Genomic DNA, 24587 nt, shown 5'->3' with positions numbered 1-24587 from the left:
ATTTCACATTCTTAAAATAAAGTGGTGAACCTAACTTACCTAAAACAGGGAATTTTTACTAGGATTAAATGTCAGGAATTGTGAAAAACTGAGTTTAAATGTATTTGGCTAAGGTGTATGTAAACTTCCGACTTCAACTGTGATATGTATACGCTTGAATTAGAAGCCTAAAGGGCTGTTGTCCATCAGTTTACTCAAATTAGGGGAGGTGTGGTAGGGTTAGGGGTTAATAATAAAGGAAAATAAATATTTTTTAAATAGAAATGGGGGATTGGAAATGATGCAGACAATTAAATTCATGGAAACCGCAAGGTATCTGTAATATTAAAGCTCATCCACCCCTCAAAGAAGTAGAAAATAAAATAGCTATAAATAAAAAACATACCTACCAAAATGTTTCTTAAGAAATTACAAAAACAAATAAATATTTGTAAATAAATGATATAGTAAGTACTGTAGTACTCTATGGTAAACTGTAGTATTATTACATGTGGGTGTGTCATTCATTTGGATAAAGATCAATACCCTCATTCATGCATAATTTAAAAAATAATGCAAGCTCAAGGGCATATCTTTAAATCTCCCAGCTTATCTACTCATACGATTTTCAGGCAGAGAGAGTAGGGCAGCAGTGTGGAGATAAAATACTTTTAAAGGTCCCGAACAGCTAAAATCATGTTTTTTATCTAATTGTATGATATTTGGATGAAACCAGTTCAAAGTTGGATGCCCCCCTCCCCCCCCCCTCACCCCTCACCCCCATAAGGTGCAGGGTAGAGTACTGGGAGGTAGCCGGATAGTAATATTGACTAGGGTTCAGGGCAGGGTACTGGGCAGAGACTGGCTAGTGGTGACTGTTAAACAGTCTGATTGCCTGGAGATAGAAGCTGTTTATCAGTCTCTTGGTCCCAGCTTTGATGCACTGTATTGTCTCCTCCTTCTAGATGGTAGTGAGGTGAGCAGGCTGTGGCTCGGGTGACTGAGGTACTTGATGATCTTCTTGGCCTTCCTGTGACACCGGGTGCTGTAGATGTACTGAAGGGCAGGCAATGTGCCCCCGATTATGTAGATGACCCCTCCACCCTCTGGAGAGCCGTGCAGTTGCGAAATGTGCAATTTCCGTACCAGGCGGTGATACAGCCTGACAGGATGCTCTCAATGGTGTATCTGTAGAAGTCTGTGAGGGTTTTAGGAGCCAAGCTGAACTTCTTCAGCCTCCTGAGGTTGAAGAGGCACCTATTCTAGGTCGGTTGAACAAAATAACTTTAGTTTCTGTACGTTATCATAATCACACCATTAGTAGTTAATCATATACCTGCAGCTTTCTTCTTCCCGGAGAGTTCTTTATTCCTGTCTGCGCGATGTACTGAGAACCCAGCTGGCTGTATGGACGGGGGGACAGCGCATCCGTAGAGAGCCATTATTTAGTGAAACAGGGTATGTTACTGTCCCTGATGTCTCTCTGGAAGGAGATCCTCGCCCTGAGCTTGTCTACTTTATTGTCCAGGGACTGAACATTTCACGAGTAATATATCCATCTACAATAAATATGGCCCCAGGATATGCGGTTTCGAATTTGCCCATAGTTCATTGTAGTTCCTTGAGAGAGCCATCTGGGTTTTCGGCTTGCAGGGGAATATACACGGCAGTGAAGATAACTGCGGTCAGTGAGGTACTCCAGATTGGGAGAACAAAGGACTTGAGTTCCTGTACGTTACCACAATCACACCCTGAGTTGTTAGTCATGAACCAACCCCCTCTGCTTTTTCCCCCAGAAAGTTCTTCCTGTCTGCTCGATGGATGGAGAACCCCGCGGGCTCAATTGACGGGGACAATATATCCGGAGAGAGCCATGATTCTGTAAAACAGAGTATGCCTGATGTCTCTCTGGAAGGAGATCCTCACCCTGAGCTTGTCTACTTTATTGTCCAGGGACTGAACGTTAGCGAGCAATATACGCAGAAGTGGTGGATGATATGCACGCCGCCTGAGTCTGACTAGGGCCCCACTTATTCTTCCTCTTCTCGAGCGTTGGCGTGTTGGTGCAGCCACTGGTATGAATAGAGCTCCCTTAGGGAAGTTCAAACAAAGGATCCAGATCAGGGAAGTAGAATTTCTGCTTGAATTTCTGGTAAGTGACTGCCATTCTAATGTCCTACAGTTATTGTTGGCTGTTGGTAATAATACTAGAAAGTTGCAAATTGGCTAAGAGCTAGAAACAGGGTGACTGTGTCTGTCAGCGCCATCTTAAAATGTTTTGCTTGGTAAATAAAATGATGATGCCGACCTTTAAAGGGCTAATCAGCAGTTGAAACAATCAGGTAAAAAGCTCAGGAATGGGGCTTGGGAAATGTAACCATAATCAAACTAATAGACATGGATACAAGCACTGACCATCAATGATATCAAAATGATATTTTCAACCATCTTCTGAGTCGATATAGTGTTTGTTTACAATAACATTGTTTACATACAATGGAGTAAACCAAGCTTTTTCGGGGGGGGGGTTATAATGGGGTACAACAGTTAAACCAAGCTCATGAGGTATTTAAAAGTTATATTCTTCATGAATCAATGGGTACATATCATTCATTAGAAGTATTAACAAAAAGCAATCGCAGAGAATCTATTTTTATTTTTTGAAAGGAGGAGTGTCGAGTGGAAGGAGCGAGTCTCAAGGAGCCAAAATGTGTTTAGTGAAATTGGCGAATTGACCAGTAGGGAGAGACAATGAGAGATCCTGTCCTGGCACAGCGACAGCGTCTTTTCTGTTCTGTTGGAGGGACTGCATGCATGGGAGGGAGTAGCAGCCTCAGTACCAGGCGGTGATCTCAGATCGGAGCACGGAGTGGATAGGGGAGGCTGCTAGGCTACATGCTGCTGTCGCTGCCACCTTTGTTGTAAGCAGGGAACGTTTGATTTCACCACAACATCCATACTGCAGCAGACATAGCCTACGGATATTTATCCCGGATTGCAAGGGGAAATACATTACAACCGGCATACCCATGTACTTATACGAGGGCAGAGGACTGCTTCTCCTCACGCTCTTGGCCGCTTTGCAGGTAATGTGTCTGCGGAACGGTTTTGTTGAGTTGAACAGGACAGTTCTAGGACTAGTGCTTGTTTTCAGTGACGATGCTTCTGCTGTGATCTGTCGGGTAACGTGCCGGCTTGTCCATTATGGCACGCCTCTCCACTATGACAAAAGGCTACATAGGCATGTTTTGCATGGTTGCTAGATTTAATGCATCCAGTATTGGGAACTTATGTGACACGTCAACAAATAATGACAATATGTAGTAGATTGATATTGCATGAAGATCAACCCTGGGTTATTGTAGCCGAAACCGCTTGGGGGTATTTGAAGGATGGGATGATTTGCCATTTAAAAGCTACCCTTCTTCAAAATATGTTTTTGTGTTGGCTACAATGTATCAAGAGTAAATTCATTAAAATAAATCTAACCCAGATAATCTATTTAACATAGTATTATATTTTAGGGTATTCCGTCCATATGGTGATCAAACAATACAATGTTTCTTCTTAAGTATTATTTTTATTTTTTTAACTTGCTGAGATGATGATAGCCTGCCTATACGTGCATGTTTGTTGGATACATTTGTAACCTTTTCACGATAAAACATTATATGGTTACAAAGTTAAGGTCTATTGATGCAGGCCAGCTACTTGAATAATTTCCCCGGACCGCGGGGTTACAAAAACCTACCATTATTTATTCCTAACGGACACGGAATGAGCCTCGAGGCAATGGCCCATTCTGTCTTGTAAATAGGCTATCAGTGCAAACAACAGCTACACACACCCGTGCACTTATCGTATCTAGAGTTTCACTAGGTTAGTGGAATCCACAAACTCTGCCAGGGACAATGCTGAGTTAATGTTTGATTTCCGACCCACAAATCGCCTTCAAGTCAGCTGCTTATTGTGCCTAGGAAGAATTTAAAGTATCAACGTAGCCTAATCCAGGTTTCTAGGCTATTTATCATATTTCAAGCTAATTCTGCATATTCTGGTTTCTTCGCAATTATTTGTTTTAATTTTCTAATTTAGTCCTAACTTACTTATTTGAGTTATAACATTATAATTAAGGAACATTTTATTTTAATGGCCAAAATAGTAAAATGATTAAGCTCTAATATGAGAAACAGTCTAATAATATATATAGGCCTATTTATTTTTTCCCCAAAACGAGATATCATACTTTTAGAAGAACTAGTGTGTGAACAATGCTGTTATATGCATCGTGGTGTGCTCTGCCTGATAATGCAGTGAGAGAAAGGCAGCCCTACACCTCCCCCTCCTGCCCCAGCATATTCCAGTCAAATTCCGCTGATTAATGGCAAGTGGCACGGATACACACAATGCTTTTTTTCTTCTGAACTTTTCTCCTTTCACATTCTTTTCAGGTCCGGTCTTTCTAAAGAAATAGGATTAAGTGTATTTGGGAAGATGGGGTCGACTGGTGCCCACCCAATATGTATGATCGGATTTGAACATGCTTGTACACAATCAGGGAATCTATTTAAACTCAACTCTGAATAGCTTAGGCCTACTTATTATTTTTTGGTGATGTTTATTTTAAATGTTTTATAAATGTGATTTCCATTATGTGGTATTAATACATTATGTGTTATTTTGTTATAGACTAGGCCCACTCACACTTGATGAGATGTGTCAAACTCTATATCTATCTAAAACCTAATTTGTGTTAAATTGAATTTGTGTCAATGAATGTTTGTTTATTTTTGGAAAGAAGATGGAGATAAATAATTTGGCCGGTGATCATTTATTATTCTAACAATGGCAGAAATATAATGTATCCGAAACAACATGACTGTTTTTAAATCAGAGACAGAGCGAGGCAGGGGGAGGAGAAAAGGGAAGAGATGAGGATGATGATGTAGTGTTTGAGTAGACACAGGAATTGACACACAGAGACGTTCACCCCTACTGTTTAGTAGGGGTGTTAGGAGTTGTAGGCTAGTTTCACCGTTCCTGAATTTGAAAGCATCTTGTTAAACCAGAGCAGAGTATGATAAGGGGGCCAACCAGCGTTCAACCATTGCCTGGGCTTGGGCCTGAGCCTGGGCCTCCCTCTCTCTTCACAGAGACAAATGGGGCCTGTTCTTACCTAGCCATGCTCCTTGGCTAATGCTTAACCCTTTTGGCCTCATTATCCTAATTGCAGTCCTCGCTATAAAAACAACAGATGCTTTGTAGAACTGTGGTGGAGGGTTCAGAACGTGACCAAGACTTTTCGGGGGGTAGTCAGAGAAGTGCATTTTTTTTGGGGGGGGGATTGTGACTCTGACTCATTCTCTCCCCTCCCACCCCCCGGTCCTATCCCTGCAGATTGCAACTGAGGGCAGAGGCACCCTTCCTCTGTGCCGGCCGGGGTTCTCTGAAGATGTGTATGTCGCCGTGGTGCCAGAGAGTGCAGAGAAGGGACAGCCCCTTTTCAATGGTAAGCGCTGGATTGGGCAGATTCTTTCTATGTCGCTCTTCGCTGGCTGTTTGTAGTATGTTTGTTCACATGTGCTTCAGCGTTTCTATGTGCGTGTGTGTGCGCCTGCCCATGTCTATATATAGATATTGCTGCACTGTCGGAACTAGAAGCACAAGCCTTCCGCTACACTCGTAATAACATATGCTAACCATGTGTATGTGACAAATAAAATGTGATTTTATTTGATTTACTGTTGTTTCGCTCAACACGTGTATGATGTTGAGTGCGGTGTGGGGGTGACAACAAGCATTAAACGTATTTCAACAATTAGCGTTGCTGTTATGTGGGCCCAGAAGCCCATGTTGTTTGGCTTGTAAGCCAATGAAATCTCAGTCTGGATCAATTTAGCCCTGCTTCTAGTCATTTGCTTACACAGGCCTTTTTTGAAGAACAGAGCACAATTAAACAACAACAAATAATTTTACCGCAGTGTTGCTGAAATTCCAATGCATAAACACTGGTGCAATCTGTTCCTGTGATGCGACTCGACTTTATTTGCCTTTAAAAATCGTTTCTTAAAGGCAATTGAAAGAATTAGAAAAATGTTAAACCATTTGGAAATTAGATTACTTTATACAGTCTCCTTTATGAAAAATGCATATTTATTTAAATATATTTATTTTACCTTTATTTAACTAGGCAAGCCGGTTAAGAACAAATTCTTATCTACAATGACGGCCTAGGAACAGTGGGTTAAGTGCCTTGTTCAGGGGCAGAACGACAGATTTTTACCTTGTCAGCTCGGGGATTCGATCTTGCAACCTTTCAGTTACTAGTCCAACGCTCTAACCACTATATGCTTGCATAAGTCACAGAAAGTTTAATTCTGAATAGGAAATGAAAAATCAAACTTCTTTCTTCGTTTTGAAATGGAACCATGGTAGTTGTAATTCTAAAAGTGAAAACATTGGATGCACTTTGCAAAGCACAGTCATGTAATGGACATGTTGCTTGTGCCTCAGCACATCTTCTATGTCTTGTTTCTATGTTTCTGTATTTTTGCAATTTTCTTTTACACATATGCTAACCCAAGTGGCATGCGGATCAAATGGTCAAAGCTTTTATATGCTGTGTGCTATTTGCTGCTTTAGGCAATAATTATTATGCGAGTAAATAAGTATGTGTTTATTATTTCTGCCATGTTACCCTTAAACATAACTTCAAGAAAATGCATAAACCTTGCAAGTACATGGTAGAAACATACATTAAAGGAAATACGTGGTCAGTGGCCATGCTGTTTTATAATCCCAACCCCACTCAATGGCTGTCATTTCCTTGTAACACAGCTTTAGTATCAGTGTTGTGTTTGTACATCAGCTGCTCTGTTGGAAATCCAACATGGAATAGCATGGCTTGCTGGATCTAACCAGTATTTGATCTGTTTCATTTGTATCTGTTTCATATAACTTCTAAAACATATAATTCAGAAAAACAAGGAAAATATATGTCATGTTTATTTTTTTCAATCAACATAATGCAATGGAAACTGTACTTACAATGTATAATAGAAAATATGACCAATTAATGTATTATTTGCGAGGAATCAGTCGCAAAGTGAAAATGCTGCCACACAAACAAACACATTTACTATAGTGACAGCCACCAATAGCACCTCTGAACAGTGCTGAGACAGACGATAAAACAGGAATATACCACCAATGTGCTATCCAAGGGCTTGGGGCCTTGAGGTCATATGAACCAGAAAACAGTTCCAGTGGCGTTGGATTTCACAGTGTGTGCCTAGAAGTCACAGTCAGCCGAGGTTGTGCGTCAGAAAGATGGAGGGGGGCGAGTAGGAATGAGAGAGAAGAGAGAGATAAAAAAGAGAGAGGGAAAAAGAGGGAGAAGGGGAAGGGAGAAAGAGAGAGCGAGTAAAAGAGGGGTGGATGGAAAAGAAAGAAATAGCTTTTACACAGCCCAACCTCCAGTTTGATCCTCCAAGTGATAGTTTTGCCTCTCAGTTGGTTTGTGGATGGGCCGTGACCAGAGGTAATCAAGTTCCCATTTGTCAGCCACCCTTCATCCCTTCCCTCACCTTCTCCTCTCCTCTCTATTCACCCTCCCCACCTCCTCTTCTCTCCTCTTTCTTAGCCCTCCTCCCAGCCCTCCAACCTCTATGGAGAGAGAGATTCCCTGACAGGGAGAGAGACACAGCACTTCTGTGTCATTGTAATGTGCTGTCCTGGAGCTGGGGCTGCATGGGGCTCAGTAGCTCAGTGGTGTGGGATGATGCTAATGAATGCGCCAGTCGCTAATGAAAGTCTCCTGTGGCATGTTTTGAAAGACAAAGCTTCCATGGTGTGGAGGGAGTGTTAAGCCCTCCTCATGTTTTCTAACTACACTTTCACCATGCTGCTTGTGAATATTGTTTTTAGCAGGAAGCTGGGAAACAGAGGATTTTCAAGAAGCTCCTAGCCACATGAGGTGTAGTGTGGAGCCTAATGCCATGACACCTTTCTATTTTTGTCTTTCTGTGAGAATGCCTGCCTCCTGTGCATTTCATTACGTTTCTTAATTGCACCCTTAGGCCGTAAATAATGAATGAATGGAGACAGTGAATCTTGTAGCAGTCATTCTCCTCAACCATACCTCAGTGTTAATGCTCAATGTAATAGAAAATCCTTCCCTGTTATGTCAGAAATAATCTAGCAGCCTCATTGTAATATGCATGGACCTATCCTCATTTAGAAAAGCTATTAGGGAGCGTAGATATACTAAGCTCTCTCTAGAGCTGGGACAGTTTCTTTCCTCCAAGTTTGGCAAGAGGATAGTTGTGAATATGACTGTAAGCCTGACTGTAAACCTATCAGTATACAGTATTAGGTAACAGTAATACGATCACTTTGTTCTTGCTGCAGTTGACCCCGTGGAGAGTGGAGACAGTAGGAGAAGGGATAGGGTGTAAGACATTTCATTCAACCTCGCTGTCTCTGAAGGGGATTCATCTGAGTAATTGATTACCAGAATACACACCCTGAGAAGATCATAGCGAACAGCAGCATTCACATGCAAATGTAATGGAATAAATAACAAAGTAAAAAGTTTCTCGGCCCAAAACACATTCAGTTCTGCTTGGGTATTCTCTATAATGCCAATTCCTCCACAATACACAGGTAATTGTTGAATTGTGAAGACGTAATGATTTGTTAGGTGATGCAGATCAGAGATTAACTATTGGTTGGCCCTAGCGAACGCTCCATCAGTTTTCAATAGAATCGTTCAGGTGTATCTGGACAACATTGGTTAGCAGAGCAGCAGAGGGGAAAGCGAGGGTGGACAATTATGTATCTGCAGTCTCCTCTCTCCGCTCTATCCGAGGATGTGGAAAGCAAGGATTTGAGCTTTTTGTTTGTGAACGTAAAGCTGCGTCAGGCTTAGGAGGTTTCCCACTGTCGGCCCCAAGGGGCCTCTCATGACCTTGTCTAAAGCAGGGAACTATTTGTTTATGACTGATACTGAGTCACTCAGTGGAGAGAAAAGAACAAACATGGCCTATACATCAATTCCCCTCACTATACTCATCACTAGTCACCACCACAGCTAAGCTAACACTGTGTCACCACCAGGGAGTGTTCCTATAGAAAGGACGTTTTAACATTCATGTCATGTTCGTTTCCTGTTCGATGGAAATTGCTTATCTTTTGAAATCAGCAGGTAAAATGGCCATTATGGCTGGCGACGGTAGTATGGCCTGGGTCTTGGAGCTGCTGGATAATGGAATACTGGCTATAGAGAGCTGACATGTACACTGAGTGTACAAAACATTAGGAACACCAAATATTGCATTGCAACCCATTTTGCACTCAGAACAGCTTCAATTCGTTGGGGGAATGAACTCTACAAGGTGTCGAAAGCGTTCCACAGGGTTGCTGGCCCATGTGAAAAACCCAGCAGCGTTGCAGTTCTTGACACACTCAAACCAGTGTGTCTGGCACCTACTACCATAACCCTTTCAAAGCCACTTAAATCTTTTGTCTTGCCCATTCACCCTCTGAATGGCACACATACAACACCCATGTTTCAATTGTCTTAAGGCTTCTCTGACCTGTCTCCTCCTCTTCATCTACACTGATTGAAGTGAATCAAACAAGTGACATCAATAAGGGATCATAGCTTTCACCTGGATTCAGCTGGTCAGTCTATGTCATGGAAAAAGCAGGTGTTCCTAATGTTTTGTACACTCAGTGTATTGTCCTGCTTTTCAGATGAGGAGGAGCAGGAATATAAAGTGAGTCAATCACAGCAGCATTATTCAGCAGAGGCATTCCTCTCCAAAACTGGGTTAATGAAAAAGCCCAAAAGCCTAATTGAACTTAAAACACTCTCCTCTCGCTTGCAGCCACCCTGCCTCCCCAACCCCATCACCTATGTTACCCTATTTTCAAATTAATACATTTTTACACCCCCCCCAAGCCATTTAGTTTCAGATGTTTTTTTCCAATTAAGTGTGCTGGGCCGATGAAAATGCTTATAGTCTACTACTTCAACTTCTGTTCAAGTGCTTTTAACGCCAGTACGTCGACCGTGTCCACTGAGCCGTCTGTATCTGGCTACACTGACTGGGGGGTCAAACCCCAAGCCGGCCTGGGGAGACACAGTTGACCGATTTCATGATGTGGTTTGAACAAGCAGTACCAACATTAGCTGTGTGAGAGAGAGAGAGAGAGAGAGAGAGAGAGAGAGAGAGAGAGAGAGAGAGAGAGAGAGAGAGAGAGACTTTCTTTCTGTCTAATGAAATGTAAACTGGATGGAAAGACCTCATGGGCATAAGAAATAACATCACTTTTCATTGCTTAGTCTTTTAGTATAATTACCTTTCCCTGGTCTGTTTGATTAAGACAAACATCTGAAACCAACAAAGAACCAGTCCGTTTTGACAGAAGGAAAACATTCAGAAAAATAAATGATACACCTTCTTTGGTGTCTTTTGGCGGTTTTTAAGGGTGGAGATTGCGTGGTGTTGTTGTTGTGTTTCTCTGCACTCTTTCAAGGTTCCTGATGGCCCCTGGTATAGGGTACATTTGGGGCAGCTCTCAGAAGTGTTTGAGAGGCCGTGTGTTTGGTCAGACGTGACCCTGGTCGATCCCGTCCTGTAAATTGGGGCCGGTGCTCAGCAACCGACTCAACCTCTTACGACTCCAGGAGGGAGGGGGTGGTGCGTGTGTGTGTGTGGAGGGGGGTGGTGGCATGGTATTCTAGCGATCTCACACTGAAAGGAGAGACCGGTGAATGGAGGTCATGACCCTCACAGTGGCGGCCCCATGTACACGACACCTCTCAGTGCATGTTGTCCTGACCTGTCTAAATGAACATCTATCACCGGGGAAAGGAGAGGCGGGGAGGCGGAGTGTTCAGACGGAGCACCGTTCGGTTGGGTGGATCTCTACGGATGTTTCCACTGTACATGATAAATGGTAATGAATTAGCGTGACATTCGCAGCCTAATCAAAGGCATCTGTATTAGTTATGAGGGGCTGCTGCGGAAACACTGACGGAACATGATTCTCTTATGAAACATTATAACAAAGATACACATTAATTTTGTGAATAATGTGTATCTGAGGGTTAGCCGGAGTCCGTGTCATCGCACAGCACATCATGGCCGTATATAAGAGAATGTGTGTAATAGCGTAGGGCAATGAAACCTCCCCATGGCTGCTTTGCTGCAGTTGAGATGGTGTAGTAGACCACTGTCTGAAGCACTGATGTCTGTGCCAATCCTGAATTATTCAATAGTCAAACAAGGCTTCTTTAATATTCTAATCCCCTGGTGAGATGAGATCCATAACTACAGATGAGCCATCATCCTTCCATTCATCAGTCAGATGAGAAGAGGAGAGGACGAGGGAATCAGCAGGAGGCATCCAACAGCTCAGCCAAGCCCTTTCTTTTTTTCATTACGATGATCGCTGAGTGTTACACAAGTTCCTCTTAACTCTTGTTTTTTATAGTAGGACACCGAGTGCAACCCCACGACCACACCTCTCTCAACATCTCATTTGATGGGGGTTCTAAATCCCAATCCCTCGCTTCCCTTGTTTTAAGTCGAAGCAGCACTTCTTCCTTCTTTCAGGGTGATCCTGTTTGCAGCACCAGTCCATTGCTCTCTTTCTCATTCCCCTTCTTTCTCTTTTTTCCCCACCAAGCGGATCAATAGATCCAGGGTCTTTGTTTGGCATGATCAATATGTTGTAATGAAAGCTGTGCTCCAATTCCCAGCTAAAGCATTGCTGCCTGCCTGCCTGCTGGGTTTTGGAGGAATCTGCTTTTTTCTTTATTGTTATGAGACCCCATACATTTTCATTGTCCGCCTGTCGGTGTTGGTTTTTCCCCGTGCCACGCCACCATGGCCTAGATAACTGCCACATATCATGTCACCTGATTGGATCTCAGTGGTATATGGCTTCAATACCCCTGACCTCTGATGCAATTTTGCCTACGATATAACATGGAAGTTGTGTTAGTGTTGTGTTAGTCCAGCAGTGAGATGTGGGGGCTGAGGACACTATATACTGATCATTTCACGTGACCCCGCGTCCATGGCACTCCAAAGGCCGTATCATAACTATGAAACAGTAATGTTGTTAATGTATTAAAGCAAGTGCACCCATCTGCGTCTAATTTGCTCAGAGGTGGGGAGGCTGGCGGTGCCACTTAGGGCTATGATGCTTGGTGGTATGACTGGAGAGGGCATCTTTTATTTATGTCTGACCTTTTTTCTCTCCAGTGCCTCCTTATCGAACAGCTAGTCTGCTCAGCATTTCCGCACGTTTTAGGAGCAGACAGGGACTTGTGAAAAGCCTGAATGCAGATAAAGGGATTTTTGTGTGGAGAGTGGTTGGTGGAAGGTTGACATTGGGCTTAACTCTTTAGTCTGGCTCACGTCTCAGCGCTTCTGCTCATATCACTCATATCAGCGGCTAGCCCTGCCCTCTGTTAGAGTGTGTAACACTCTGCCTCTTGTTAGAGTGTGTAACACTCTGCCTCTTGTTAGAGTGTGTAACACTGACATAGGGCAGCAGTTAAGGTGCCTCTCCATTGTGCATGTGTGTGTGTGTGTGTGGGTGTTTGTCCTTCATATAATTAGCCTGTTCAACCCAGAAGGCCCTGAGAGCCGGTGGGGCTCCTCTCCCTCTCCACCAGTCAGAGGAGAGTTCCGGAAACCACAGCTGTTGCTAAGGGCCTTGACTTGTCGTCAGTCACATGACACACCTATCATTCAAATATCTCAACTTACATTCAGGAGCATCCAATATGCTTTCTGTAAGGGTTAACGTCATCAGCCTAGATGGGGTTCTTTTAAGTGTTGTTTTTAACCACATTTTTCAAATAATAATTGTGTTGACTGGGTTGCCATGGGGATTGGATATGGAAACAAAGGTTTCAAACAATTGGTGCATGGGTCCGTCCTCAGTCATATGAAGGTTATGTGCTTTTATTGGTTATTTGCTTCTGAATCACACCAGGGCCCCTCCAGCCTTGAACCACTCTGGCTTGGGTTTCTGAAATTGATGTGTGTTCTTCAATCTAAAAGACTGTCAGAAGGCAAAGATGAATTTATTTTTCTAAAACAATCCTTTCCTGTAAGCACTCTGTCATGAGGTGAGGTGAGACTGGGAATGGTTCCTTTCTGAATCTGTACAACCACTAATTCGGATGTGTGAGTTTTATTTGACATGAAAGACATCTGGAAAGTGCAGAACATGACCGTTCCATGTAATGAGGCTGGGTATAATTAGCTGTATTGGCCTTGCTTTCCACATAATATGTTTCCTTATATGTAGGCTAGTGTTATTTTTAACTAGTAAAACTCCAGACCCAGGCTTGCGCTTGGCAGACAACAGGTCAACACAGTGGAGTGAACTGTTTATTTTGCTAAAGGACTTGTGGTTTCCATTCGTTTTTTTTTCTTTCTTCAGGAGGCAGGCCTCTTTAGTTTGGGCAGCAGCACAGCGAACAACTCCATATCTCTCCTGCTAGATTCTAGCTTCACAAAGAGAGCCCTGTTCACAGTGTTGGCCCAGCAGTCGATTGAGCAGTATTCAAAGAAACCTTTTTATTGTACCCTCCTCCCATTCGTTCATTCCCTCTCTCGGTGTTGTGTGCTTGTTTCTCTCATTATGCGGCTAAATAGCTGAGTGGGTGGAGGCTAGCCCTCACGTTTTCCACCACATCCCACCATTCAGGCATCACTTAAGCATAAAGGAGGAAAATAACAAATATCCCTCGTACCACAGGAGCAAAATGCTTTTTTTTTTTTTCAGTGATCTTTTGTTTGCTTATGATACATGTAAATCCTTAACTACTGTTTTGTTGGCACTGGGGTGGCCTTAACAGCACAAGTATCTGAACCTCTGACACTACCTATATCAAATAAAATGTATTTATCACATGCTTTGTTAACAACAGGTGTAGACTGACAGTGAAATGCTTCCAATCACTTACCTGTGAACAAGAAACGTTCGAAAGGCAATGAGAAGTGCCCAGAACCATCTCGTCTTTAGGGTCATAGAGTTAAATTATATTATTAAGAGACAACGTGACTGAACTGAGAGCATGCAGTTTTCTTTCTATTGAAACAGAGTGTGTATTTAAAGCATTTTTATTTTTTTCTTGTCAAATGTTAAGCTCAGGGTTTTAAGCCCCATGCTGAGCTAGAGAGGCAACAGGAATTGACACACCATTATTTCACTGACAACAAAAGGGGAAATTTGAGGCAGGGAGACATAAATTGACTCAGATACTATAACCATGTTCCACAAAGGCCAATATCCTGCCTGGGATGAGACCGAGACGGCAGGCAGCCTCCCTCCCTCCTCTCTCCCTCCCCCACCGCCTGTCGCAGACCTCACCAACTATTGTGTTCCGGACAGGGCTTCTATTTCAACGTACCAGCGCTTCTTTGGACATTACTCTTTGATAATTTGCCAGGTCCCGTCCTGTGACATCGCTCCCTGACGCATTCTCTTCTCTTCTCCCACTCATCCCTTTCCCCTCCATCTATCATCCCTCCTTCTACTACTCTACCACTCCCTCCCCATCCCCCTCTTCTTCACGTATGCACTAAGCAGCAGTGTGATGGATGAGCCCCCATATCCTCCATAGGATGATTGATGTGCTTTAATTGAGTAATGCATTGATCCTACTGAAGCGTTCTGTTTAGCATTATACAGCGTCAAAACCAACCTCAGGTTTGGTTCCTTATGGCGACCTTGACAACCTCATGGGTGTTAGTCTTTAGCTGGGCACATAAAGCACTGTTAAAGTTGTGCTGGTAATGTTTTTGACGAATGACCTGGCCCGGTGTTGTTTTGTGGAGGTTGGTATTTTTTATATTTCCCAGAGGTCTCTCTGTTTCAGCTGAAGAGGCCTCTGTGTCTGTCTGAAGTGCGCTGGAGGGAGGGAGAGAGAGAGAGGGAAGGAGAGAGAGAGAGAAGCAGAGGATGAGGCAGGAAATGAGTAACGATATCCACTACTCACTTATCATATCAAGCCAGGTCACCTCCGAAGGGACGGGTATTGATATGTGGTAACGAATTACGTTGATTTATATCAGTTTAATCTTGGGCATCTGTTGATTGGGAACACTGAGGCGACAGTTCCTCTTCGCTTCCCTTCGCCTGCCGTCTCCCACCAAAACTGTTTACCTCATCAGATGAGCGGATGTGTCTGTCTGTATTACTGTCCCAATCAAAGTGATATACCGTTACCGGGCCGCATTGATGCTGCGGAAGTTATGATTGACCTGCGGCAAATTCTAGTTACCATCTGAGGCGGGCGTATACGGGCTGCTGCATCACAGAGCTACACCAATCAGTCAATCAATCAATCAAATGTATTTATAAAACCCTTTTTACATCAGCAGATGTCAAAAGGTGCTATACAGAAACCCAGCCTAAAACCCCAAACAGCAAGCAATGCAGATGTATTTGTATTTATTATGGTCATGGGGTCCAGCAAAATTAAGGGGTCCAGCAAAATTAAGGCAGTTTATACAGTTTAAAAAAACATACATTACATTCGCAGATTTCACAACACACTGTGTGCCCTCAGGCCCCTACTACACCACTACCACATATCTACAGTACTACATCCATGTGTATGTATATTATCCTGTGTGTGTGTATATGCATGTGTCTGTGCCAATGTTTGTGTTGCTTCACAGTCCCCGCTGTTCCATAAGGTGTTTTTTATCTCTTTTTTAAATCTAATTTTATTGCTTGCATCAGTTACTTGATATGGAATAGAGTACCATGTAGTCATGGCTCTATGTAGTACTGTGTGCCTCCCATAGTCTGTTCTGGACATGGGGACTGTGAAGGGACCTCTTGTGGCATGTCTTGTGGTTTCTTCCTAGGTTCCTGCCTTGAGTGTCCGAGCTGTGTGCCAGTAATTTAGACAGACATCTCGGTGCATTCAACATGTCAATACCTCTCATAAGTAAAAGTAGTGATGAAGTCAATCTCTCCTCCACTTTCAGCCAGTATGTAGAAGCATGGTGGCTAGGAAAATCTCTCTAGAAAGGCAGGAACCTAGGAAGAAACCTAGAGAGGAACACGCCCCTCTCCCCTCACCGTTAGCCTGTGTTATTTCACCCTGTGTCGATATTTACTGAGGCTTTAAAAGGCGTGCAGTGTGCCGCCACATTATTTGCTGTAATACTGTGGGCTCAGCAAGATATGGGCTGGAAGGGGGTGGATGTACACTACTGGGAGCTCATAGGCCTGGGATGGTTGCTCCATGCACCATGTAGTCTGTATACTGTGTGTTGAGCCTGGTCTGCAGTGCAGTGTATGATTTGAGCCCTGTACATTAAATTACCCATTGAGGTGTCATTGAGAAAGGCTCAAAAAATAGATTTGAGACTTGATTCTCTTTTACTATGCATACAACGCTTGAGCAGTTTTTGTGGCGACCACTTAACCAGCCACCTTAGCAATGACAACAAGGAAATGTGGTGTTTTTGCTTCTCGCAAACGGATCAATCACCATGAACCAACATGTTATTTCAATAAACACATGTATTATTTGTTATTCAAGCTATAAGTAGGTCTATCAAGTTAGATAGACCTAGTAAATGTATTTTACAGGGCGCCAGACATTGTCTGTGTTAATTGACTCACTTACTAACTTACTAGCATTATATTCCAGGTGCATTGCTTTCCGGTAAACATTCCACCTCCAACCTCCCACTGTACCCCACTAGAAAGCAACACACTCAATCTTCTATAGACCCTGTGTCACTCCTCCACTCTCTCCACTAAGTGTTCTAAGCACTGTGACCTTTTGCCAAAGATAAGCTTCCGTCGGCTGACTTTAAGAGTTTGAAATAATAGCATCAGCCATGAATCTATGACATTGTTAACCATATGAGAGCTATGAGCCAAGGTTATTGACCTTTCATGACTGTCACTAGTGATAGAGGGACTTGGGCCTGGGAGGTGAATAAATTGGCCTTATTAAGGACCAGGGATTGGAATCAAAGACCTAGGGGGCAACTTTATCCTCCAATTTTCCCTCTCAGTGGACATTTAAAAGTCTTTGTTGTACACTATTTGACCAATTCCCTTCTGCTAGAATAGAAAGTGATGGTGCCAGCAGTGTTTAGGCCTAGTGTGAAAGTCACACAGAATCATAATGCCCCGACTCAATCATAATGCATAGTGCAAGACGAGGGTTAAATGCAGTGGCTGATTGTAGGATTAACACTTGCGGTCCTGACTTACTTACCGGATCTTAATCTTGAACGGAGGTCATTATTATGGTATGTGATGAAGGATTTGCGGGGGGATTTGAAAAGCTGGTGTTTCAAGGATTTTATACATAAGGGATTTAATGCTAGAGTTGCTGCAATGTTTTATTTTCAATCGCAATCTTTTCTCTTTCTCCCTGCTGGGTCTTTGTACTGTGTGTGATTGATTTGGTATGTTTATAGCTGGAAAACAATACAACTGAGTGGAGCGCAAGAGAGGCAGAGTTTAATGAACTATGTAAAGAATGTCGGCTGGAAGGACGGGGGAGTCAGGGAGATGTTGGCGAGGGAGACGTGGGTTGAGGAGACTGACCACATGTTATTAAGTATGAATGTCTTAGTGGGAGGTGAGGGAGGCATGCAGCACTGTTATTGGGTTCTTATTCCATTCTCTTCTCTATGATTCTTTATTTTTTCCCCAGCTGTCTGTATCGAACCACTTCTGTGTTTGTAGTCACACGCCACCCATCTCTCATTGGGTCCAACTAAACTTTGGAATCATTTCAATGTCTAGTTTTGATTTATATTTGGTTGAGCTGTCAACTAACGTGGATTCAATGTGAAATCAACAAAAAATGTCACCATGTTATTGGATTTCCTTTACGTTGATGACTTTTTCAAATCCAATCAGTTTTCCACGTTGATTCAACTTCATCACATTGAATTATTTTGTTGAAATGACGATTCAACCCGTTTTTGCTGAGTGGGTTATCTGTGAGGACCCACCAAGCTTTGTTTAGTGAATCCTGGATGTACATTATTACATATAAATATTAACACAGGACCGCTGTCTCTCCCCATTAGAAATAAAATAAAATAAATAGATGGAAAAAATGTAATTAAATGGGTGTAGCCAGCACCATGTCTGTGTGTTTGTTATTGCAAAGTGTCCCTAGTGGGGTCCATCTGAAAGCACATTTTTAATAACGCTGGAGAAGCTTATCTCTGGCTGTTAGTCTTTTGTTTAGTGATTCATAAATGTACAAATTAACCCAGGACCCTAGGTATAGTCTGGTGTCATTCATTTGGATTAGCCTGTTGAATTTGTCAAGTTTATAGAAAGATAGCCAAAGTATGTGGTAGAAGGATGGATGCATAAGGATGGTTTCAGTGTTTGTTTGTGTGTGTGCTCACTTTTACACGTGTTTGTAGAGTGGATTAGTTTCATACGTGGTATTTACAGACGAAACACAGCCAATCTAGAGAATATGTTAGTTTCCAGTGGGGGTATGCAGGGGGGCTCAGTTTATTTTGGGCATTCGGGGCCTCTATATCATGCAGTCCTCTCCTGGCAGGAGGTGTGGGGAAGTGGGTGCCAGTTGATGGGATAAGATAAACAAAGATAAAGTCCCCGCTCCTGGCTCTTCAAGTTCATGTATGTTGTGGATGAGGTGCGAGGAGCATAAACCAAACGACTGATATGATTCATTTAATTGTTTGTTTTTAGAGCCGGAATGAGGAATAGTTAGGGGAAAGGGTGCACCCCTGTGTAGTCCCCAATAAAATGGACCTTGTTGGATGAGCAGAAAAAACAAGACAACTGTTGATTGGGAGGCCATTTGAATGTGAAGGGCTACTGCGTCCCACAGAGAATGCGTTGTCTAGGAGTGCTAAGGTCACAGTGACACAAACAAGGCCATTGTGTTGGGTGAATCAGCAGTGCATTTACCAGCGCTATTCTATTCTGCTGTTGATCTCCCCCGACCACTAATGGCCATTGTTAGGGCTCTTTTATATGGTCGCTGAATGATTCTTTTGTGAATAGAGATTTGATTAAAATGACGGTGGCATTGACAACTGTTGTGTATGAGACACCATATTAGGGATTTACTGGATGAGCGATTTGCCTTACATGTGTGTTGAAGAGTACCGATATTGACGTTTATTACTTTTTTATATTCATGCACATACTAAAAGTATGTAGAGTAGAGTTGGGATTTTAAACTGTGGATTGATTGTGTGGTTTCAAATGAAGGGTGAAGACACCAAACAGCAGAATGTGTTTGATATATTATAAAACAATGTACCATGGATTTGAATGCATACAGGCATGCGAGCAGGCACTTTGTCATGCCTGCAGCTGTGTGTGCACACTACCTATGATTCATGAACTTGAATCATACCGACCAATGACAGCAGCAGCACAGGCTGGTACTAAAGTAGCGCTGCCTGGGAGAATAACCTGATAACTCTACAAGAACACCTCACCACCGTGACCAGCCATGCTATCCACAAGCCCACCTGCCACACCACAGGTATCACCATAACGTCACAGCCAAACAATGTTGCCTTCTGCTTTCATAGCCAAGACAACAATAAGAGTCTGTCGTTATTCTGTTGCGGCGGCAGCTCCCCGCTCTTCCTCACACCAGCCCCATCCGCGGTCTCTTCAGAGCCGGGCTAGTACAGCCGTTAAGGCTGTGCGGTGTGTGGAGTATTAGGTGCTGCCTGGCTGCTGTTGACAGCTGGAACAGAATTCCATGCCACTTGGACACAGCTGAGGCAGTGTCTAGCCTCTCCTCTCCTCGCCCAATCCCCTCCAGTCTGGGCCCTGTGATTATCCCTGACGTTTATTTATTATTCTGCCCATCGCCGGCACAGCGCAGGACGCCTAGAAAATGTGATTGCACCACCATCGATTTGTGCCTGTTTGAAATGAGGTGGGCCAGACAGAAATACACACGCCTTATGTGGGAGTAAGTCCTCCCCCTTTCTCTGTCTCTCTGTCTCTCTCTTTCACCTCTGTGATTGTGACTACTTCCTGAGCCTGCTGTGCTGTGTGAGTTGCTGCTTAGTCTCTTGTTGTGCCTTGTCCGCCTGACTACTGAAGCGTCTGAGCATGTGTATCTGTTTGGGCAGCTGTGCCCCACTGGTAAGTGTCGTTCTGTGGGGGATAAGTGGGGATAGGCATGCGCTCTGCTCTACCCGTCAGAGTTTTTCATCTGCTTGCAAAACGCGACAGCTGGACTGAGCTTTGGACAGCGCCAATGTCTCTTCTACTGCATTCCTCTACTGACACTTTCTGATCAGAGATGGCCATCGAGAGACTTCCACAGTCTTTTGGCTTTCCACACTCTCTTTGCTTTCTTCTTGTTCTGGTTGTAAGCAAAGCTCTACAAAGTGAGAGCATGTGTTAAGAATTAGCACCGACAAAACTGTTTTAAGAGCGGCTTAACAATTTAAAGATGTGCAGTGGCCATCTCCTTTGGTCTCCTCCTACATTCTTGTGGTGAAAACACTGAGCGGTAAAATGAGGAAGGGTTTTATGTGTGGAGGAGAAGAGAAGGCCAAGATGAGCCCTCCCCTTGGGGATTAATGGAACTCTTTGTCGCTGTTCATAGGAAATATGAAAGGCTCTTTGTTCGTGGAGTGGACTCGACGGTCGCTGCAAGCAAAAACCACCCCTGTCATATCCCAAATCCCCCACAACCTCTAAATTCATTGCCTTGACTGTCTCTCATCCTTCAACCTGATTCCCCCCCCCACACACTTTAAGCCTATGTGTTTTCTGTCAAAGTCGCTCATTTATGATTCTGCTGCAGTGCACTGTGTGTGCTGGGGTAGTTTGGAGCGGCTTCGGAGACACTAAGGCTCACACTGTTAGTATTCACTGTCACTTCTATGGTTAAGGCCATTGTCAAAGCGGAGACAGCCAGGGTGAAATAGTGGCACGCAGACCCTGATTCATGGCCTAGCCTGTGATTCCATGTTTAGTATTATCTGTCTGCTCTGATCTATTTTTCTGTAGCTCAACAACTTGTGGGCCTACCTCATAGTTAAGAAGTAAGTGAATGGCTAGTTTTTTGCCACTGCCAGCCAGAAAATAATGGTTTCTTCCCGACTGGTTGGACAGTGTTGTACAGATGTAGGATCTTAATTTGAGACAGTTTGCTAAAGCAGGAAAATAATCCTGCTGCAACAGGAAATGTGAATAATGTGGATAATAATGAATTAACATTTCCGTAGGGGTTGGTATTAATACATTTTTCTCCAAGGAAAATCAAGTCTAAAATTTCCAAGTGGAAATTACAAACTTCGTAAGTCTTTTTAACCTGTCTAGGATCAGCGTGGCGCTAGCGGCACTCCCCCCCCCCCCCCACTGAAAAACCAGTGCCGCGAAATTCAAATAAAATTTTTTTTTTAAATATTTAACTTTCACACATTAAAGTCCAATACAGCTAATGAAAGACACAGATCTTATGAATCCAGTCAACATTTCCGATTTTTAAAATGTTTTACAGGGAAGACACAATATGTAAAGATGTACATCTATTACCTAAAAACACATTAGCATATTCCACCATCTTTTATTTGTCCACCAACACCAGTAGCCATCACCAATTCGGCTAAACTAAGATATTTATAGCCCCTAACCAACAAAAAAACTCATTAGATGACAGTCTGATAACATATTTATGGTATGGGATAGGTTTTGTTAGAAAAAAGTGCATATTTCAGGTATATGGCATAGTTTACAATTGCACCCACCATCACAAATGGACTAGAATAATTACAATGAGCAACGTGTTTACCTAACTACTAATCATCAAACATTTCGTAAAAATACACAGCATACACGAATCGAAAGACACAGATCCTGTGAATACAGACAATATTTCAGATTTTCTAAGTGTCTTACAGCGAAAACACAATAAATCGTTATATTAGCTTAGCACATAGCAATTAGCAGCCCAGCATTGATTCTAGCCAAAGTGAGCGATAAAAGTCAACATCGCCAAAAGATATTAATTTTTTCACTAACCTTCTCAGAATTCTTCCGATGACACTCCTGTAACATCACATTACAACATGCATATACAGTTTGATCGAAAATGTTTATATTTAGCCACCAAAATCATGGTTAGACAATGTGAAATGTAGACAAGCTGGTAAAGAAAACGTCCTTGCGCCACTTAGACAGTGATCTACTCTTATACATAAATACTCATAAACGTGACTAAAAAATATAGGGTGGACAGGGATTGATAGACAATTTAATTCTTAATACAATTGCGTTATTACATTTTTTAATTTATCCTTACTTTTCAATACAGTTTGCGCCAAGCGAAGCTACGTCAAAAAACATGGCGTCCTAAGCCACTAAAATGTTTCGACAGAAACACGATTTATCATAATAAAAATGTCCTACCTTGAGCTGTTCTTCCATCAGTATCTTGGGCAAAGGATCCTTTCTTGGGAGAAATCGTCTTTTGGTGGAAAGCTGTCCTCTTGCCATGTGGAAATGTCAACTACGTTCGGGATGAACTGAAAAGCGTGACCAACTTTTCACATCGTTGCAAAAATAAATGTCCCAAAATCGCACTAAACGGATATAAATTGCTATAAAACGCTTTAAATTAACTACTTTGTGATGTTTGTAACTCCTATAACGAGTGAAAAGATGACCGGAGAAATATAACAGGCTAAACTAACGCTTGGAACAGGAGAGGGTCGGTGTCTTCCACGCGCGTTACGCAGCAAGAAAAGACTTGCTAGCTAAAGGTTTTTTTCATTTGTAGGGCCTGTGAACGAGCAATCGAGCCCGTTGGAATCGTCATCACGTAAAGGCATCCAGGGGAAGACGTAAGAAGTGTCCGTATAGTCATAGCAACGACAGTGCCCGTTTAAATGACTTCAGAAAAGTGGCCAACGTTTCTCAAATCTGACTCCATGTCAGGGAAATTGCTGTAGAATGGGCTCTGTTCCACTTAGAGACAAAATTTCAACTCCTATAGAAACTATAGACTGTTTTCTATCCAATAATAATAATAATATGCATATTGTACGATCAAGGATTTTGTGGGAAGCCGTTTAAAAAATTAGCCACATTAGCATAAATAGTCTAAACAGCGCCCCCATCCCCAACAGGTTAAACCTCAAATACACTACACGTTTTAAATGCCCTGCATTGCAGTAAAGTTCTCCTGCGACAGGTCCTACATTTGTAACGTTTTTTTTTGTGTGCAGATCCTCAGTCGTTGGAGAGGCTAGACATTAAGAGATGTTAAACATACCTTCCTGGGCAAGGCCAGATAAACGATGGCCTATCTATCAGTATGGGTGGAAATGAGATTTTGGCACTTCACTGGTGTGTCTTTCATCTAGTCACACCTTGTCACATGTCACACCTGTGGACCAGTCAGGAAGAGAAGGTGAAAGGTTGAGCAGCGGTGTCAATCGAGGTGTTAGTCTGTTTGAACGACTCAGCCTAAATCAACAATAGGATTCATAAAAAGCGTCTTTTTTTACTCCCTCTATCTTTCCTTTGCAACTGCAAACACCCATGGTCGTCGTGAGCATAATTGTTTTACAGTGTCTGCAAGGCTGAATATATTTCCCTGTTTTTTTGGGGTACTTTAAGCGGAGGATTAAAATGTGTCAGATGCTATTGTTTTGTTCTTCCCTGCCTGCATTGCATAGGAATTTGGTCTGCGCTCAGTCTGTTAAGCACTTCAATACAGTACACAGATTAACGTGTCTATACAAAATCCTCTTTTCAGTGGCTCTGAGCTTACCAGGACTACTCCAAAAGAGTTTCATTCTATCTCTACATGTCTAGCTTTTCTTTTAGACATGGAGGATATAGGCCTTTTAGCATCCTCAACCACAGTTTATTTGGTTTGGAGGAGAGAAAGAAGGAAATAACAGTGTTCTAGGATATAAACATGTCACCTCTGACATGGAAAAGCCGTATGTGTGAAACCACATTCACATGTTACATATGGGATGCACACAATATCTTTACTGGTGTAAGCAATGTATTATAGACCTTTATGTGGCAAAGAACAATGTCTTCTGTATCTTGAATAACCTTTGCTGTACTGATTTGCAAAGCAATCCTGAAAAGTTTAGGCCGTACACAGAATATATCACATATTTGACTAAATGTAGTTTATAAGATACAGATTTTAGGTTTCTGTTTTGAAGCTGGTTGTTGCTCACCCTCTCCCTCTGTCTGTCTAGCCTAGAGGAGTAGAGCTAGTGACTCAGTGGAGGGAGACAATCTATTGGCTCCATGTTGACTTCCCCGGGCCGTCTCCAATGGATTTGACACAGGTAACACTGTGTTTGTAATGAAAGGGGGGGGGGAGCTAATAAAGGAGGTGAACCCCAGCCGGAGAAAAGAACACGTCAAAGGAAAAGAAGAGAAAAACTCACATGAGGAGGGACACAAAGTGTGCAAAAGCTTTGGGTTGGCATTGCTTTCTGACACCTGTTTTACTCTCCTATTTTCTCACCCCATCCCCACCTAGTAGAGTTCTAGACTGCAGGGGGAGTTCCTGGCAGAATATGAACCAGGATTTG

The 24587-nt window shown here is 42.8% G+C and overlaps 1 protein-coding gene across 1 annotated transcript in view; it reads left to right on the top strand.

Annotated features, from left to right (window-relative positions):
* The first annotated feature begins 2742 nt into the window (after positions 1 to 2742).
* Positions 2743 to 24587, top strand: part of LOC129823615 (cadherin-2-like) — an 88926-nt gene continuing 67081 nt past the window's right edge. Inside the window, exons 1-2 of the mRNA XM_055882472.1 lie at positions 2743 to 3065; positions 5377 to 5488. Coding sequence (XP_055738447.1) covers positions 3009 to 3065; positions 5377 to 5488 — 169 coding nt within the window. The 5' untranslated portion in view covers positions 2743 to 3008. The remainder of the gene's footprint in view (positions 3066 to 5376; positions 5489 to 24587) is intronic.

This window comes from Salvelinus fontinalis, chromosome 26 (genome assembly GCF_029448725.1).
Source record: "Salvelinus fontinalis isolate EN_2023a chromosome 26, ASM2944872v1, whole genome shotgun sequence".
Classification (NCBI taxonomy): domain Eukaryota; kingdom Metazoa; phylum Chordata; class Actinopteri; order Salmoniformes; family Salmonidae; genus Salvelinus; species Salvelinus fontinalis.
This window is presented reverse-complemented; position numbering and strand designations above follow the sequence as displayed.